The sequence below is a fragment of the Eublepharis macularius genome, chromosome 12, assembly GCF_028583425.1.
Source record: "Eublepharis macularius isolate TG4126 chromosome 12, MPM_Emac_v1.0, whole genome shotgun sequence".
Classification (NCBI taxonomy): Eukaryota; Metazoa; Chordata; class Lepidosauria; order Squamata; family Eublepharidae; genus Eublepharis; species Eublepharis macularius.
In genome coordinates this window covers 35,180,548-35,200,907 of record NC_072801.1, presented here as the reverse complement: position 1 = coordinate 35,200,907, position 20,360 = coordinate 35,180,548, and the positions used below count along the sequence as shown (strand labels likewise).

The following is a 20,360-nucleotide window of genomic DNA, read 5'->3' as shown; positions in this document are numbered from 1 at the left end:
ATTTTATCCTCACAACAACCTTGTGAGGTTGGTTAAGCTGACTGTGTGTGACTGGCTCCAAAGGCACTCAGCAAGCTTCTGTGGCAGAGTGGAGACTGGAAGCTGGAGTCTCCTGAATTCTAGTCCTGACAGTGCACTGCACTTGCAGGCTGCAACTACAGCAGTAATTCTTGAACAGAGTACACTCCTATGCCAAAGGAGACTTAATAATGTGCAATAGGAAAAAATAGAGGTTCCTGAGAGCATAGGGCACCCACCCAAAGAAGGGCACTTACCCAAAGAAGGCTATCCACTACCTTTTTGGATGATGGATTGCTCTGGCCTGCCTGATCCTCATCAGTCTCTGCTGGACAGCAGGTAATGTGTCCACCTTTCTGTATTGAGTATAAACACATCAATCAGTCCTGATGCAGGACCTACAAAAATTGCCTACTATTGGAGGAAGATGCTTTCTGGTCGGAATATGTCATTGTTTTGGGCTTGTGTTCAGACACTGAATCTCTGAATCCCAGTGCTAGGAGGCAATCTTGGAGGAAGGCCAGGGCCTCTAAGCTCTGTTGGCCTTCCAGAATAACTGGCTGGCCACTGTGTAAGACGGTATTAGCATAGATGGACCACTGGTCTGAGCCAGCAGGACTCTTATGTTCTTCCAAGTGTACACTTGGATCTGGAACAGTGATTCATACAGAAGTACAGGGTGGGCTCCTCTGAACATTGGGGTAGTTTTTGTTCTTTTGTACTCTGAAGTAAACACTCTGAGGTGATAGGCTTGAGCTATCAGATATTTAAAGGACACTGACTGAGAAACAGAATATTCTCTGACCTTCTTAGGTACCCTCATCAAAATTGTTTTCTTACCAGGTTGCTTCTTTTTTGTGTCTAGGATGCAACTAGATAGTTGCAGTGTTTTGTTTAGTCTGAAAATGCAGAAGAAAAGAAATATTTCCTCCAGTGCACATCCACTTATAAAGTCTTTTTGAGGGAGTTTATCCAGCAGTACTGATCTTCTTATTGAGGAGCACTAATACACTTGAGAAACTCAAGAGTTGACCAGGAGACAATTTGAAAACTGTTGTGTTGAAGTACCCCTTCTTTCACAGTAAAAACAAGAATCTTTGGTACTAACAGTGGTCTATTAGGTGACTTTCTATTTTTCCTGGAAATGGCCTGTCGCAATACTCTTCCTCAGTAGATCTCTTCTTTCTGTCTTCTGTGTAGACTCCCAAGACCCCAGGGCTGCGGCCGATGGAGCACAAAGACATCCCTGCTATACACAGACTCCTCGCAGAGTATCTGAAGCAGTTCCACTTGACCCCTGCAATGAATCAAGAAGAGGTGGAGCACTGGTTTCTGCCCCAGCCCAACATTATTGACACATTTGTGGTTGAGGTGAGGCCCTTCTTTCTCTTCGCTATCAATGAACTCTGAAGCAGGTGCCAAGGAGAAGGATCATGCTCTTCATAACTCTTGTCCTCTTTTACCCTCCCTCCCTCAAGTAAAGCAAGCAGAATAAATTATATGCAGTATGTTTATATACAGATTTGCATGGTTTATGTAATCTACGTAGATTGCAGAATGCACATTTTTCCTTCTGTAAAATTTGTTACTTCAGCACAGAACTGGGATTTTTGTAAATCTCAGAGACACAACTCTGATCATGGATATAGAAACAGTTGTGTAATAATTACAGAAAGGGTGCTTATGAAGTATTTTTGAGCATTCAAAGCGCTTTATAAATGCAGCAGCTGCCATTATTATTGTGCATGGTGGTACACATGAACACGTGAAACTGTCTTGTACTGAATCAGACTTTTGGTTCATCAAGGTCAGTATTGTCTACTTTGACTTGCAGGGGCTCTCCAGGGTCTCGGCAGAGGTCTTTCACATCATCCATTACCTCGTCCTTTCAACTGGAGATGCTGGGGATCTAACCTGGGACCTTCTGCATGCCAAGCAGATGCCAGGCACACACTCAAAGAGCAGATTTAAGTTAAAGTTAACAGAGGCTCCATATATAGCAAAGTCTGTACATGCAGCTAGATTAGGTTGTTGTTCTGGTCTAGCAAGGACTCAAGGATCCAGGGGGAGGGGGAAATCTATGACTTTTTATGGAAAAATGGGAAAAATGACCACCATGATTCATTGGGGTCTTATCCATTGTGGAAGTAGGATACAATACACACTTTATGACACTTCTCCTACATTGGAACTATAGAATCAGTGCCTATATACCAGTTTCTTCCAAAGTATATATAAAATTCTTCTTATAGTTCCCCCCACCCCCAAGGTCAAGAGAATGGAGGGTGATATTGACTTCAAAAGATCTCAATATCTGCGTAAATCAACAAAAACTTTCCCTACTCATTCTCCATCAATACAGCAGGGAGGCTTTCTGGAGTCACTAGGTTGCAAGGAAGCCAACCTACACTTCCTATATATTCATCACCCAGGAAATACCTCTGGTTTGTCTTCAGGGGACAATACTGTCATTACAGGTTCTTCCCTTTGGTCACCAAGGGTATTCATGAAATTATTAATCACCTTAGTGGCAGCTCTGTGACTACAGGGGAGCCATACGTATATATGGCAATACATATATTAGGCAACACCTTAATCAGGGCACTGTACTTGGAAAAGTATGAACTACACACCAGAATGTTGTTCAGTTTTCCAAACGTATGTTTTTTTTTCCTGAAAAAAATACTCAAAGAATCAATTGGTTCTATCACAGGTATTAAGAATTTGAATTTACCTGCCTCCATCAGAAAGGCAGGTAAATTGATTCGGTTTCGTTTTCTCAGCCATGCCGGATGCTCCTCTCGGCTGGTCCGGGAGGAAACGACCGGGCACCCTGACCGGGCGGCTGATCCGCAAGGATTAGCCCCCAGGACTCCCAGGGAAGAACTCCCCGGAATCAATGCGGGGGGGGGGGGAATTGCCCGTTTGTCCCTATGGAGGCCGGCAGACGTGCGCGGCGCCTCGAGTGCCGCCGGGCAACGAGAAACGGCAAATAAAAGAAACAGGCGGAAGCCCGTAAACAAGCGAATCCCTTCTGTTCTACAAGCGTTTGTGAAGGAGAGGTTGATCTGAAGAAGACTCGTTCTTCCCCTTCGTTGAGTTCCAGAATTTTGTTGGCGCCCCCCCCCCCCAAATGGCAGCAAAGAAGCAAAGTCCCGCTCTCGGTAAGTCAATCTCGGCTACCTTGAAGGGGGAGTCGCTCGAAGAGTTGGTGCGCAGGGCGGTGGTGGAAGCCATAAAACCCTTTGTTGACAAGCTGAACGAAACTGATCAAAGGGTGGGCTTAATTGAAAGCGAAGTGAAAACCATTAAGGCAGCAGCGGGGGGGGCAGAAAAGTCTGCTCTGGAAAGTGCGTCACTTGTGAAGGCTACAAAAAAGGAGCTGAAGCTGGTTGAGAACCAGCTGATCGGGCTACAGATGGAACGAACGCAGACAATTTTGCGTCTCCAAAACGTGAAAGAGGAGGAAAAAGAGGATCTGTGGGAGGTGGTCTCGGAACTATTGGCGATACCCGCGAGGACGACTAAAGAAGAGGTTAAAAGCGCCATTTTGGAGGTCCGTCGGGCTTCTTCAAAATATGCAACAAAGCGACAGTTGCCTCGTGAGATCATTATTGACTTTTCATCTAAAAAGATTCGGGACACCATCCTATATAACTCATACAATGCGGATTTGGACTTTATGGGTTTGAAAGTCAACATTTTGAAGGACGTTCCATTTCTAGTCCGGAAACGGCGTTTTAAATATAAAAAGTTTGCAGCTCTTCTGAGGGACCATGGAATAAAGTACAAATGGTTATTCCCGGAAGGAATATGGTTCAGATATAAAGATCAGGCCTATAAGATATTATCAGAAGATCAACTAAAGGATTTTGAGAATAAAAACCCAGAACTCTGCTGCACCGAGAACGAAGAAAAGGAGGAGCCGGAGGGGGGGGAGGAGGAGGAGAGCACCGCAACAGCGGTTGCACAGAGAGAACTGCGTCCGGGACCTAGAAGGGGGAGGAAAGTTTAATCAGAATTTGAAATGTTTATTCTCTGTATGATTAACCACTCCATCATTATCCTATGGAGCTATTTTTGTATTATGACAGTATGAAGGGAAAACATTGAAGTGTAGTGTTTAGTGTTTGTAGTTCATTCCCCCCCTTTTTTTCTTTTTTCTCTTTTTCCACCCCCCTTTGTCCCTTCCCTCTCCCCTTTCCTTGTGATAGTCTTGTGTAGTGCTGTGTAGTGTTTTGTAGTTATGAAAAATAAAAAAATTTATAAAAAAAAAAGAAAGGCAGGTAAATTCAAAACCCAATTTCGATGTTACAGTGTCAGAAGTGAACACACATGATGACTCTGACACAATTATTGGAGTTGTTTATAACAACAGTAGACCTAGTGACCAGGGCCAGATTACACACATGATCCTTTCAATAGTAAAGAAGTACCGTCGTCCAATCTAACACAGGAAGTTTCCCTCCTTTGGTCAGCACCCACACACCATAGTGACAACAGATGTCAGCTTAAGGGTGTGGGGAACTCACTGCCCAGACACGGTGATTCAAGGAGAGTGGTCTGCAAATGGGCAGACTTGCAGGGTCTCAGGACCCAACATAGCCAGGGTGTATAAAACAGTTGAGCAGCCTAGTTAAGATGACATGATGTGAACCATGCACATTGGTCTCTAAGCGAACAAGTGCTCCGAGACATTACCAAACTTTGGGGCACCACTGATGGATCCCTTTGAAATCCGCCTAAGACAGGAACGTGCAGATTTCCTGTTCAGGTTTGTCGAGGTGGAGGCAGAAGGAATAGACGCCTTACACTACACCTGGCCGAAGTGCCTACTTTAGGCTCCCTCCCCCCTGCATTCCGATTCTCAGCCGGGTGCAGACCAGGGTGTGACAAGACAGGCAGATACCACTCAGGAAGATTCCATACTGACTGAGGAGACCTTGTTTCTCTCAACTGATTCAAATGTTGATAAAGGACCCATGAAAATCCCTCATCAGACACAATTTGTTTGTAGCCAGGGCTTGATTTCTTCACCCTTTCTGGCTAGAACTAATGGCATGAAGACTGGCAAAATGACTTAGAACTTGCTGGTCTACCTAGGGAAGTCATGGATATAATATTCAGACCAGATGTTCAGCTACTAGAGAAGTACCTTTACACATGGGCAGCCTTCTGTAATTGAACAGCTGATCAGGATGAAAATCAATTGGAATTCATCTAGACAGGATATCCTTGCCTTTTTTGCATACTAATGATAATAATAGAGGGGATTTGGAAATATAGCTACTGACATATATATAAATCGATATGGTGTAACCAGTGCCCCCAGTTCAACAGTTTTCCACCATGGAGTCTATCCAAAGTTTTTTGCAGCCCCTCTCAAAAACATCCTTTGAACCTCACTTTCCATAGATTTAAAAACTTTGTCTTAGAAAGTAGCCTTCCTAGTTACCGTATCTTCTGCACAGAGAGTTAGGGGTATTATCCATATGGAAGGAGCTCTGTACCTTCCAGTGAAAAATTCTATAGAAGCTGCCTTTGGGAGACGAGTCTCCAACAGGTGTTGGAACAGTAGTGTAAGTTTTTTCTCCCACCTAGTCTAAGCTTGGTTACGTAATCAGTTTGGATGCCTTCCCCCACTGAAGGAGAATAGAGCATTAGACTTTCCTGAAGGTTACTCCTCTTTAGTGGGGCAAAAGCATCCACTTCTCCCACCCCTGTGTTTGGAAGGAGTTACCATACTGGGGGTTCAAATATGGAATTATACGTTATAATGCTGTTAATGTGTTAGAACTGCAAAAAATTAGAATTTTATTAAATAATCATATTTTATATCTGGAGGGACTCCCTCTCTTTGTCCCTGGAAGGCATGCACACCTGGAAGGCATACACAAATTTGCATAGCCCTGCCTGGAGCAAGAGGAGGCATGACCTAACCAGTTTGGATGCCTTTGACCCACTGAAGAGGAAAAAACCTTCAGGAAAGTCCAGTGTTTCAATCTGCAGTATGGCACGCCATCAGTTATCCAGGGAAAAGCTGTTTGCTTATACTCATACCAGGAGTTCTTTGTTGATTAAATTAGCAGGCCTCAGGAGGAAATTATGAAATTCATCACCACAGGATATGGTGATGACCACCAATGTGGAAGGCTTTAAAAGAGAAGTGGACAAATTCAATGTCTATCAATGTCTGCTAGCCATGATGGCTAGTAGTCACGGTGGATATCGGCTCCTTCAAGTACTAGAGGCAGTATATTGGTTTCAGGGGAGCACAGACAGAAGGATGTTGTTGCAGTCATCCAGCTTGTCAGCTTCCTAGAACCAGCTGGTCAGCTACTGTGTGAACAGAGTGCAGAACCGGATGGGCCTGTGATCTGATCCAGCATGGCTGTTCTTATGTTCTTAGGAGATGTTGCAGGATGTAAGACTGTGGGGTAAGATTCAAAACTGTGCTGGGAAAGCTGAGGGTAGCTGGGTATGGGAGAAAAGAATCTCCTATTTTGTTGATTGAGGTACTGATTGTGTAGTTACATCTGCCTGAAAATTAGTTCCCCTGATGCACCAGGTAAGGGCATCTGTGTGGTTACTGTACAGTGAGGGAAAACCATTGCATGTGGAGTGTTTGCAGCCTTGACAATGAGAATGAATTACTCACAGCACAGATTTATTTAGATCCTGCCAATGACCTGATTTTGTGTGTAGTGAGGGGCTTACTACTACTTGTGTATTATGCCCCATTAGCCCTTTGGCCTTCTCCAATAAAAAAAAATACTTTTCCATTGTGAAAGGTTCTGGTGTTTAAACTCACTTGAGCATTATATAACTCTTTGGTTCTTGCATCCTAATCTCAGATTTGAGGACAGTGATGTATGGTACATCACTGTATGGTACAGGAGCTTGTATGGTACACTGGTACAGTGATGTATGGTACAGGAGCTTGACAGTGTTTATTTGTTAGGAAATAGTTTATTGTATATAATTTATACCCCCCCCAGTGTGGATCCAAAGTGGCTTACATCATCTTTTCCATTTTATCTTCACAACAACCCTGTGAGGTAGGTTAGTCTGAGCATATGTGACCAGCCCAAGGTTACCCAGCAAGCTTTCATGCAGACTGGGGATACAAACCCGAGTTTCCCAGATGCTAGTATGATACAATGACTGCTGCACCACACAATGTGTGGTCAGACACATGCATTCCTTTACACAGGCAAATTACAGCAAAGTGGTTTGCAATTAGTGATTAAAAATGTATACTAGGCTGAGTGAAATCAGGCTTTCGTTTTTCTGGTCCCCACTCCCACTCATATATTCATGTGGCAAACTTCTTGTTGCAAGCAAAGAAGGCAGCCCTAAAATAGTATAAATCTCACTCTGGTTTCCTGCCCAGTTTTCTCATTTCTCACCATAAACATTAAAGAAGAGAGAAATATTCAAGGAGGAAGCAAAGGGCTTGGGGGGTGGGGGGGAACTGAACGATTGAGAATGAACTTCTTCAGCAAGGGAACGACACTCTCAGCTCCTGCCCTCATACATTCTTTCCACAGCAATCTGGACAAAAATTTATTAATTTATTTTTTAAAAAGAAAGTTGGGAATTCAGATGGGGAGCTTGACATATTTTGGGAGGAGGTTGCCTGGGCTTGTATTGTGGTTGGAGGGATAGGCATGGAGGACTTCTCTGATCTCCTGTTGAGTGATAGTGAGCAGGCACAAATTGGGTGAAGTTGCTCCTGTCACAGCTGTTTTCTCATGGCTAAAGGCTGACTCAAGTGTTCCCTGAGCCAGGTGTCCAATTCTAATATGTCTCCCTTGTTGTCTTCTCCAGAATACCAATGGGGAGGTGACTGACTTTCTGAGTTTTTACACTCTGCCCTCCACCATCATGAACCATCCCACCCACAAGAGCCTGAAGGCAGCCTACTCTTTTTACAACGTCCACACCCAGACTCCACTCTTAGACCTCATGAATGATGCCCTCATATTGGCCAAGTTGGTAAGTTTCTCTCTTGCGTGTGCAACTTCCTTTAGGATAGTATCCTTCCCCCACACAAAAGTGCTCTGGAGTTTTTTTGAGTACACATGGCTCAAGGCTATAAAAAGCAGACTTGCAGAGCAAGACAGGATTGATTCCTGAATGTCTGCGCCATTTTTTAAAGCAAATTTCTGGCTGTTATAGTTATGAACTAAAACTTAAGTCTGTGGCCTGTTTCTTATGAATATTCAGAAAACTTACAAATATACAAACAAATGTAGGTGGATTTTGTTTTGTTCCCTCTATGCAGAAGGGCTTTGATGTTTTCAATGCACTGGATCTCATGGAGAACAAGACTTTCTTGGAGAAGCTGAAATTTGGGATTGGAGATGGAAACTTACAGTATTATCTTTACAATTGGAAATGCCCCAGCATGGGACCAGAGAAGGTAAGTCAGGTATCTTCAAGTCTTTCAATCAGCATTGCATGTTGAGCCATCAGATATTGAATACAACCCCTAATGGTCAGTTTTTTGTTTTTGTTTTAATATAATTTTTATTTTATAAACATTATATTACAAATACCTAATGATCAGTTTGGCAACTGTTGGGTAATTCTGAGAAACTCTGCTTTCGTGTGGCAGATAAATCGGGTTTCCAGTGCTTTTGCTTGAGGAGCTGAACTCTTAAAAAAAAAACACTATTAATTGTTTTAGAAACAAGATGCGGTATTGATGGGGCTTCTGGTTGTTAAGGGAGAAAGACTTCAGACTTGCCATTATTCCGTTTTTATTCTGTAGCACTTCTTGGCACACTTAAGCACTTGACATATCTTAGCTAAGGTAATATGAACCTGACAGGTACCAGCTTGTCCAGTGCTCCGATACCCTGCACTTCGTTAACCCCTAAGTCACAGCCCAAAATGTTACCTTGTGGATCTCTGGCACCTCTCCCTCTTTAGCTACCTGCTTGCTGCTCTTTATCCCTTAGGATCCTTCCTTTTTCAGCCCATCACAAAATAGAACTTGGGAAACAAAGATACTGACACGTGCAGACTTAAAACCATAAAGTTGTGGAGATATGCAGAAAAGTTGCATCTGAAGGAATGTCCACTTGGCCATGATTATCTCCAACCCCCTCTAGGGTTCTGTGTGTTTGTGTGTGCTTGTGAGAATGAGAGACAGAGAGAATGAATTCTGTACCTCTGAATTTCTGCCCTGCATCGTAACCACAAGAGCACTGCTTCCCATATGCTGCAGGTATCTGGAGAGGCAGAATATGAAGGGATAACATAAATAAATAGGTGCTGTCCCACTAAATAGAAAGCTAATCAGTTCTGTAATGCACAGGTGTGAGGTTTGGAGGATCTTAATGTTTCCCTTTCTCCTGGCTGCTCTCCCCTAGGTTGGCTTGGTGCTGCAGTAATCAATAGTATCTGGAGAAATGTGGACAGAGCCACTGAGGAGTTGGGCCAGAGTGGAAGGATTAGCCCTCTGGTTCCTGTTTCCACAGAGGTGAGAACCTTCTATGGAGGAGACGGCGCACACTAGCCTGACCATATGAACCATCCGCTGACACTTCTGGCAATTGTGTCGTGTGCTTCGGAGCGCACCAACATGTCGGCATCAGCAGTTGGCCTCTCTTCCCCTTCCCTTCCCCAACCCCCAATTAATCACATCTTCGTACAAATACGATCAAGGCAATGTAACTGCTAAAAACTGGCTCACAATTGGCATATATTGGAGTTAACGGGTGAATAATAATAAAATATATATATATATATATATTCTATATTATAACAATGTTTGCTGTTCACCTGAACCAGTAATGGAGACTGATTTTCTTTTTGTCTTTGCAAATACTGCAAAGGAAAAAATATCCCATAGAGAGGTGTTAGGATAGTTGATGGTAAGATTTTTGTCAAGCCTGTTCCCTCACCCAGCTGTGTCTAATGCTTTCCTGGGCCCTAGAAGACATTCAAGCTGCCCTGTAGCTCTGGCATGTGGTTGGCCTGGACTGTGAGTTGTTCCATTTTCTGGCTTGTGTATGGAGCAATGGCCTTCTTTTCCAAGCAAAGTCCTGTTTGCTTTCTTTCTAAGGGCTATTTTAGAGGCTGCTGGGGGATTTCTTCCCTAGTAACTCTAAGACCATAAATCCTTTTTTTTTTTTGCACTGTGCAATGGTGTGCTGTACCGATCCATTTTTACCACTTGTGGACTTGGCACTAGTCAACCTATTGTGGATTGCCAGCCACCAAACAGCCATTCACATCTGTTGTACTTTCCTCTGTGGGAGCAGTCCTTCACTGGAGTTATCTGGGCGGTGCACAGAACCTTGAACCACAGCTCCATCTCCCCTTCCTGTCAGGTGTTCCAGCAACAGAATATAATGCACCAATAATTCTTCCATACATTCCCGAGCTGCACCCAACAGTGATTTCTGTAGACTCTCTGAATTGTCTAACTTTGAGACTAACATTTTGTATTCCTTTCTCTTGGTTAAAGGCTGCTGAGGAGAAAGTTGTGGCAAGAAACTTTGTTAGCAGTTGTGCCATGGTCTGAACAAACTTAGTAGTGGATGAATTCTGTGCAAAATTAAACCTGGTATTGTCAGAGTGGGCGTTAGCAAATTTGGCTTACATTTTTTGAAGCTGGAAATGTTATGTGTTGGAGGTGTTCGGTTTGTTCATAGTCACACCTTTTTTTGTTTATTTTTTCCCAGCTGCCAAATACTAAGATGCTTGGCGAGCATTAGACAGCAGGTTTGACTGATTTGAATGAGCATCCTAATGGGTTCCTGCTTTTCCAGCATAAACACATTTGCTGCCAATCCTTCTAGCAGGTTGGAAGACCTTTGTTAGGAACTCCCTGTACTAGAAAACATCCTTCAAGGCTTTCTGTCTTCTTGAACAGAGATGACTTCTTTGTGCACATCCTGTTTGGCCTGACTTGGCCAAGGTTTAAGCCTGTGCCTAAAATGAGGAGCCAGGATTGCTGTCCTGTGCCTTTTTTAAAGTGACACCATTTAATCGTGGAAGGTCAGACCTCTGAAAACAGCAGGTATTGTTCATTGTGGTGGATTTCTTGCAGGTGAGCACATAAGAAGGTGTGGCAATGTTTTGATCAGTAGCTTATGTGTACTTGGTGCTGAGTTGCCAAGCCTGTGCTTGGGTTGTACCGCTTCAGACTGCTGGTATGATGGAATGCTCCTCCATACGAAACACTCTCGGTGGATGGAAAACCCAGTGTCGTGAAAAAGAGTTCTAGCACAGACTTTTCTCTGCCATGCTTGTCTTCTATGCAGAGGGGATTTTTTGTCTGATGGAGGAACCTCCGCCTGTAGCCTATGTCTGAATTGTATACAATTGACATAAATGACATAAATAAAAAATTAGTGAGATCTCAGCCTTAGTCTAGGGCTAGATCTGTCAACTATTAGAGAAAGTAGATTAGCCTAGTGATAAAGGGGGCATCATCCTTGAACTAGCTTACATCCAGTACTTAATCCAGCATTGGATTTTACATAACAGGATTTCCAATCCTAGTACAAGCAGGCTGTAACTGTTTCCATTATATTTACCAGTGGCTCAACCAATTTGCATTTTGGAGACTGCCCCTGTTTGCTTTAAGGCTCAAAATTCTGAAGGATATGCAGGATTTGTTCCCTCTTAGGCCAGAAAGCAGCAGTATAACTCTTGTGCTTTGAAATTGCCTCCCAGGACCCTGCTCAGGACACTCCTTGTCTAGGTGGAGGAAATTATGATAGGCCTTCAACAGAACATTGCTGTAATGTCTGTTGGCTTTCTCCAAGGTGCTATAACCCTTAAGAATCCTATTCTTATAATAATGGAAGGACTATCTACCTTGCCAGCAGAGTGGATTTGGACAAGTTACCCCTTGAAACTTCCAAAACTTCCCCTTTCCTTGACATAGCTTTCCACAAACTGAATTTAAGGCTCCAATTTCATCCCAACATTCCCACCTATTCAGAGTCAAAAAGGTGTTGTAATTTTCTGTATGATGCCTGGCTGTTGCACACATGCTCTCTGTTCCAGCTTTCCCACATCTCATATGGACTGTGGATTGTTTTCAAGCATTTCATCTGGGATTTCTTTACTTTCTAGCAGGGTTTCTCAAGTATGCTGCCGGGACAGTTTTTGAAGTCCCACAGTTTTAGCCTCAACTTTGCTTGTGCATATATGTTGACATATTGCAATCTCTGTACAGCCAAAAGTGATAAATATGTATTGTACCTTTCACTATTCTCCCCCTTTAATGTGCTGTTTTATTTTGATGGGGGAAGCAGTAGAGGTACCTATATTAGCCGAAGCATTGACAATGGAGCCATGCCCCAAAGCTGAATGGCTTTATGGATGAATGTGTGATTTATAAAGACTTAACAGGAGGGGGATGTCTGGTGGTTCAGAATAGTGTTTTCCAGGAGAAGCCAGTGTCCTAAAGGAGGATATTGCCAGAGATCAGTGCAACCAGAGAAGCCCCTGCCTGTGTTCTGCCATGCCTGTAAATAAGTAGTGCATACCACTTCAGTACGAAATTTGGATCCAGTGGAACCTTAGAGACCAAGTTGGTCTCTAAGGTGTTGCTGGACCAGAACCTTGCTCTTCCATTACAGACCAACCTGGCTACCCACCTGAAACTAGCACTCAAGTGTTTCTGCAAGAGGAGGAAGCGAATGGGGTAGCCCATTGAGGTGGGCACTTTCATGTCCAGCAGGGAGTTTCTATCCTCTACTGCAGCAGCAGCCACTGTTTTCCATTGCCCAGGACCACGAACTCTACCTCCTGCAGAAGCCACTTTATGAACATGGATTGTGTTTGCCTGGGAAAGGAGACTGTCCACATATTCTCAAGGTACTCTGTGCAGCCAAAAAAAGAAAATCAGAAAATACCTTTCCTCACCTTTAATCTCTTTTGCTATATGGGGAGATACCAATCAGAAACCATGTGGAAATGAACAGGGATTTATCTTTGTTACAAATCATGGATATGTGTGCACTTCAGATCTGTATAGTCATGCACCTGGTTGCCTCTGGCAAGTAAAATTCAGCCTTAGATGACCTGGCAGCAAAGGTTTCTGTACCTGGGAAGAGAGTCCCTTCTGTTTTGTTTTCCAGGATGCAGCGACATGTATCGAGTTAAGCACAGGTATATGTGGACAGGAGAGCTAGTAAAATTTGTAGGTTAGTAAGGACTCGCCTGAGCTTTTCAGATCTTGGAAGCTAAGTAGGTTGGCCCTGTTCAGTACTTGGAGGGGAGACCACTAAGGAAGTCCATGGTGGCTACACAGAGACAGGCAATGGCAGATCATCTCCATTTGTCTCTTGCCATAAGTCAGCTGTGAATTGATGGCACTTTACACACACAACTCTTGTGGACATCTTTGCATGGCTGTTTCTCTCTGGCAATATCATCTTAAGAATTGCATCCCCTATTTCCCCTCATTCTTTCATGTTGTAGTGAGCAAATACATCTTTTTGCACTTTTGCCTAGATGTTTTGGTTTAAACTGCTGTACAAACATTCAGTAGGTGAAGTGAAAAAAAAATTGTCAGTGCTCTCAAATTGGAGAGGCAGCAGTTTAAGGACTAAAAACAGATGTTCTGATCCAGTGAGAGATGTTCAAAATTATGTGGCAATTGGTGATACATATCCCTGTATACACTACAATGCTATATATACACTATGCAGTGTTCAATTCCATGCACATTGTGTTGTGTGAATAGATGCTGTATCAGCCAGGTTATCTGCTGCCTCTCTGCATAACTCCTTGATCTGGCCAGTTCTCTTCCCAGTCAGCTGCAGTTGAAAAGTATCTCTGCTCAGTGAACTCTGCCCAGAGTTATGCAGTCCACTTCTGAAGTGAATTCTGCCTTCTAAAGGAAGGAGGTGCCTGAGAGGTCGAAGAATTTATGTATTTTTAATTTCTATCTTGCTTTTCTCCCCAATGGGGACTAAAGCAGTTTACATAGTTCTCTCCTCCATGTCCTCTGGCCACATCCTAGAATGAAAATTTCCTTCCCTGCACTAAAAGGGGTGAGCCCTGTTGAGGGTTAGGTGTGAAGCTTGATTCCCAGTAAAATGAACTGGGCCTTAGCCAGCAGGAGGCGTTGTGGCACTGCAATCTACTAGTGGAAATTCTTTCAACCTAAGGGACTTGCCGTCCTAGGTCAGGGTGCCAGTTTAGAGACTCGTGGATTTTCAGATAGCCTTTTTGAAAGGCTAGATGAACATACAAGGAGGGGAGGTTTGTTAGTGGCTAGAACTTGTACTTTGAACTCCAGGGGCTGGATCTTGTGGGACTTTCCAGGTGATTGTGCAAATGTTCTGTTGCCGGCATTCACAGGAAAGTTCACAGGAAACCTGGTTTTTTGCCTCAAAATGTGCTGTGTTTAAATGCACCATAACTTCCAAATGTCGTTAATTTCCGCTAGCGTGACCATGTACATCATCGGGAAATGCAGCGTCTTTAAGCAGAACCAAGTTTCAGAAACCTTTAGGGCAAAAATACCTGTCTTACCCTTGCACCACCGTGTACTAGTAATTCCAAAACCAGAAATCTACCTTTGAAACCTTGTTCATAATTTATGGATCCAATTCCAAAATCTAGTTTTGCATTTTAGAATCTGGTTTGCTGCTGATGTGGCAGTTTGGCTCTTTCATCAACTCTTTACAGTTTTCCATTAAAACTCCTATGACACTACAGACTTGTTAAAATAAAAGTTTTATTGTAGCTATTCAATACATTTATAAATAACAGTTGCTTTATTATTAAAGAGATCACAAAACAAGATTCTAGAAGGCACCTGGGGCCTACAGTTCTTTTCCGCTATAATATTAGCAAGGAATGGCTGGGCGGTTGGTAAGATCATTTTTTTATTTGTATGATCCAACAAAAAGGATTGATTCAAAGGTCAGCTGTGAAGAATTTGCCTGATGCTGGCATTTCTACAGAACATATAGGAGTGTGGGGTGGTGATGGGACCTCAGAATCTCTCACGGTTATGTCTCCTAAACCCACCTTTGATTGGATGTTCCTTCCCTGGTTTTTTAAAGACCCTCCATGGAGAGAGATTCCAAACTGCAAGCAGGAAAAAGGGAAGAATGAGCAACAAACAGCAAAAAGGAGAAGCTGACCTGGATCTTGATCAAGGGAGCGGGGGAGATTTGTATGTGAAGAGTTCTTGCTGCTATGCCTGGTGAAAGCAAAAGCATGTTTTTTCAGTCCTGAATCTAATGAAGGAGAGAGTTTCATTGTGCCTCTATGTAACCATGGAAGATAATGGAGTGGATTTTTCCTTTTATATGTAGAAACCATTCATTTCTGAAATAAGGAGCAGACCTTGCGTGTTACAAAGAATGGGAACAGAACTAGCTTTCTTTTTGCAGTTACAATATTGTACCCATGAAGACAGTTTCCGGTAGGTAGCAGTGTTGGTCTGCAGTAGAACAGCAGGATTGGTGTCCAGGGGCACCTTAAGAGAAAAATAAGATTTTCGGGGTATGAGCTTTTGAGAGCCAAAGCTCCCTTTGGATACAAAGAGTAGTAGAGATCCCTGAGACTTTATATCCTAGTCAGGAGGTGAAAAGAGTAAAGCAAAGGAGAGTCAGGATGTAAAGGTACGATTCAGCTTGATTAGAGGAGAAGTTAGCATCTGTAGTGAAATAAGAATCCTATGTCTCTATTCAGTTCCCACAGACAGTCTCCCCCCCCACCCCCCCAATCTTAAACAACTTCTCACTCACAAGAATGCACATCCCAATGCAGACACAGACTCTGGGACCAGGGCCTGCAATAAACGAAGGTACTACCTCTGTCCCCATATTCACTCTGACAACACAATTACAGGACCTAACACCACCAGTTATACCATCTCCGCTTCATTCAGTTGTTCATCTTTCAATGTTATATATGCTATCAAGTGTCAGCAATGCCCTTCCACTCTACATTGGACAAACAGGACATTACCTACGCAAAAGAATAAATAGACATAAATCTGACATTAAAAATCAAAACGCTCAAAAACCTATAGGAGAATATTTTTATGTTCCAGGACATTCCACTGCTGACCTAAAAGTTGCTGTCCTCAAACAAAGACGCTTCAAGGGCAAATTACAGTGTGAGATTGCTGAACCTGAGTTCATTTACAAATTCAGAACAATGGACCAGCCTCCAGGTTGCATTCTTATCTCAGTTACTAGAGATACTAATTTCTACTCTTATCAAGCCACAGTGTATCGTTACATCCTTACTTTTTTTTTTTCAGCTCAGGTAGTGACATTTATTAGGGATAAAGTCTGTCTTACACTTTTTAAAAAAATTTTATTAACCAAGAAATACACACAGGAAAAAAATAAAATTAAATCATAAAAAGCAGTAATCAAAACACTTAACCATCTGTTAACAGATCCAAGAATCACAATAAAACATCTAAGTTGCATTAAGGGAATAACTACATATAATTCATTTTGGGGGGGACTTACGTACGGTAGCGCCTTTATTTGAGTATGATAAAATACGGAAACCGGTCCTGAATTTTCTAAGTGCTAAAGATGTAATTCTGCTACATCCTTACTTGACGCCCTTCTCTGCTTTACCCCTCCCACCTCCTGACTGGGATATAAAGGCTCAGAGATTTCTACTCCATGTATCTGAGGAAGGGAGCTTTGACTCTCAAAAATGTATGCCCTGAAAATCTTGTTGGTTTCTAAGATGCCACAGGACTCAAATCCTGCTGATATTGTACCCACATATCAATGGAAGGCTGAGGTTTTTATTGCATATGTGCCTACACAAAACCCTATTTAGTATTCTTTTATATATTAGGTTGCATAATGCAGTGTTTTAAAATAATTGTCTGCTTTACAGCAGACAATACAATGAACTTGTATTTTTTATTACTGCTCCTTTTCATTTACAATCCAATCCTCTACTGTTGCTTGAAGATCTTGGCAGATGTGACTGGGAAATGAGTTAGCTGTACGTGGCTGCTATTGAAACAAACAGCTTGGTGTTTCCTTCAGCTCTCGTTTCTGGTGTCTTGTGAGTATCCCTGCATATTATACTGGTGGGACATTGGCCAGGCAGTGATGCCTTTTATCCCACTCTCTTGTTAGTGAACATGGTTCCTGCCATCAGTTTATCTTTGTAGACTAACCTCCCCCGCACTGTTGCTGGCAGTGATGGCCTCAAGTCACCTAATAAACTGCAGCAGAGCTGGAATTTAAACCTGGGTCTTTCCAGTCATAATCTGATGTTCTTACCAATTAGTAGGCGTTCCTGGAAGGAAGAGAAGACAGTGCAGTGACATTTCCCTTGGTCGCAGCATAGTTCCAGCCTCAGACTTAAAAAACCAGCCTCTCTCTGTTTCTTCTTGCATCAAACATGCAAAGTCTGTGGTGGCTGTCTTTTCAAATCCTCTAACTTAACTACTGTTAAAATAAAAGGCTGTAGAGGGCTTTTAATTATCTTGCAGTATGGATGAGAACACGGAAGCTGCATGTAGCTGTAGCTTCCTATCATATGCAGCTATTATGTACATCCAAAGTAGAGGTACATGCCTTCATCACACATGGCAATCTGCTGGTGGTCTGCCTTTAAAGTAGTATCAGAGTGGTAGCATTGTGAAATGACCTGACAATTTATGGGGTTAGAGGAACCCTAATAATGCACACCCAAAAAATGCAGGCCTGCTCTGTGTTTAGTCAAGTGTTGCATGCAGGTTGGATGCTAAATTCCTCAATGCAAAAAACAAAGGTGAGGTCCAGCTGAGCATTTCAGCTTGTGCTTTCCCCTCAGAATTCAGAGCACACACCCAACCATTCAGCATTAAGAAGTAAGTTACAGTAAAGCATTTCTGGATCATCAAAAAATAAATCCTTATTTCATATATTGTACTATTCATATCTTTTTACAAAGCTACATCAAAGTACTATTCTTTGTCACATTTTAAAGCAACCTAAGACTTTTTACATTGCTTTTCAGCGCGGGTTCACAGGCCCCAAAGTGGGGGGCAGGATCCATGTATTTCTGGTAGCTTCCCATCCCAGCTGAACTCAGCTGTCAGGAGACAAACCAAAAGGCTCCACTGAACCATCAGAAGGGCAACAGTGGAGGGGGGGCAACTTGTCAGTGTCCAGATTTAGCAACATGGTCAGCAGTTACCAACTCCTGCTTTTGATTCTTAAGGAACTAAAATATGGCCTTTCAAATAAGCCATGAGTAGAAAGGAAAGGAGAAAGCAGCCCTGTTTCAGCCTTGAGGTTGGGAGCTTAACATCGACTGCATAAAAGATGTTTAAAAGCCATAGGTAGAATGCTGGCTCCCTGTTGACCCTGCTGCAAAGCTGGAGCTGGTCTCCACAGCTATGGAGCTTTTTCTGGTGACGTCAGGAATTTGACTGTTTCCAGACCAGAAGGAGGCACTATTCTGGGATAGTGAAACTGCCTTTGGGGCAGGATGAGAGAGCAGCACAGAAGATTTTCTAAAAATATAGTCTCCCTTTAAAAAAAGGAGGCAAAAGTGTATTTGGCCCCTGTGGTTACTCTGATTTTTCCCAAAGGTATAAATATATGTGAGGGGAGGCAGCATGGTATAACCTGATCTCAGAAGCTAAGCAAGGTCAGTATTTGGATGGGAGACCACCAAGGAAGACTCTGCAGAGGAAGGCAATGGCAAACCACTTCTGCTTCTCACTTGCCTTGAAAGCCCCTTGCTGGGGTCACCATAAGTCAGTTGTGACATGACAGCTCTTTACACACACATCAATATAGGTAATACACATAAATCATTGAGACAGTAATTGCTGATGCTCATCCAGAAACAACAATAAAATAATATAGCACCCCTTGGAGAGACTAGTGGTTTGTGCTTTCCTCTCTTGATTTTAAGAACTTGTTCTCCATAATTAATCATTTTGGTGTGTGGTCCAGCATTAAAATGACACCCACATATGTAGAAACCAGCACTGCTGCTCTCAGTAAGAGAAGTTCTTAGGCTACAAGGAAGTTGCTTATAATACTGGAATTTAGTGTCCTCTTTGGGTGGAAATATATACTGTATGACATGTAGGATTTATCAGCTGTGGGCGAATCTGATTCTGGAGTGGGCAGGGGGCTGGTCACATGAAATTCATGGCTCTCACTGGCTTGTAATTTATGTCTGCCATCCACTAGCATAAGCTAAAAGGCTCAGATACCGTCAGGGTACCAGTCTATTTATGCAACAAGAAGTCATATGTTTGCTCAGGTGGGTTGAGGAGCTGTTTCCTACAGAAGCACAAATGCAGTTTTCTTACACATCCAACCTAATGTCCTATCAAGGCATTCTGCCTTGGTGATTTCAGGCAAACCCAAGACAATGTGGTTACGCATGCATTGCACATTAAACAGTGGAGGCCTCTGAGGTAGGCCACACCTGCCTGAATGTTTGCACTGTATTCACAGTCCAGTCTTCCACACAGGCTTGCAGTCCTGTGTTCTGTTTCACATTTCCTTTCCTATTCCCTGTTCCCTGCAAGACAGCTTAATAAATTTTTTCACAAACTGCTACATGTAAGATGTGTGACTATAGGAAACTCAGCTGAGAGCATCTCCCCAACCTGTGGCCTGTTTCCCAAGCTATCCCAGAAAAGGGGATGAGATGGCACCCTCTCTCAGCATCCCAAATTGTGTCGAGAAGTGGTTTTCTGCTTTCAAACTCAACAGCACCATGTTTCTCCAGATCCCTGCCCCTAACAGAAGCTTCAAGCAAGGGTTGACTTCCATGCTGCTGCTTCAGCCCAGCCTATGGGGTCTGGCCCCCACACCACTTCCTCTGCGTGACTCAGAAGCACACGTGGTTTGACAGAGTGGAGTACCAAGTATTAGCGCAGCCATGCTTCTGCTGTGGCCTGAGTGTCCTCCACAACTTGTTAACCCACTTTCACATCTTCTTGCATTTCACGTGCACAAAAAGCGTGGCAGGAGAAAGGGACGTGCCATCTTTAGACAACAGGTGGATGTGGCGATACCCTGGAAAGGAGGAAGAGGCAAAGGGAAATCCTGTCAGTGAGCAGGAGGTAGGACTGCCGAGATGTCTGTGTACAAGTTCTGTACTAGTCCACGGGCTCCTTTGGCCTCTACCGTACTCCATATGCAGTTACTGCCCCCGCCCCCACCTGGCACAGGTCAAAAGAAAGTTCTAAAAGACGTGACTTGGCTTCCCTGTTTGCACATACTGTCACAGCTCAGGCAAGCTCTCTGCAATGTACTTGCTTTCCAACTGGGATACAATGTTGGGGCGGGAGCAGAATCTGATGAGTAGGGGATGCTATTCGAGAAAAGTCGTGAACTAGCCTACCTGCACAGACC

The 20,360-nt window shown here is 43.2% G+C and overlaps 2 protein-coding genes across 2 annotated transcripts in view; one reads left to right on the top strand and one right to left on the bottom strand.

Annotated features, from left to right (window-relative positions):
- Window positions 1-12,252, top strand: part of NMT1 (N-myristoyltransferase 1) — a 36,023-nt gene extending 23,771 nt beyond the window's left edge. The window contains exons 9-12 of the mRNA XM_054993603.1: window positions 1,219-1,389; window positions 7,849-8,016; window positions 8,306-8,443; window positions 9,399-12,252. Of these exons, the coding sequence (XP_054849578.1) occupies window positions 1,219-1,389; window positions 7,849-8,016; window positions 8,306-8,443; window positions 9,399-9,419 (498 nt within the window). The 3' untranslated portion in view covers window positions 9,420-12,252. The remainder of the gene's footprint in view (window positions 1-1,218; window positions 1,390-7,848; window positions 8,017-8,305; window positions 8,444-9,398) is intronic.
- A 2,464-nt stretch (window positions 12,253-14,716) lies between these two features.
- PLCD3 (phospholipase C delta 3) overlaps window positions 14,717-20,360 on the bottom strand; it is a 72,007-nt gene continuing 66,363 nt past the window's right edge. Inside the window, exon 16 of the mRNA XM_054993602.1 lies at window positions 14,717-20,021. Within this exon, the coding sequence (XP_054849577.1) occupies window positions 19,933-20,021 (89 nt within the window). The 3' untranslated portion in view covers window positions 14,717-19,932. The remainder of the gene's footprint in view (window positions 20,022-20,360) is intronic.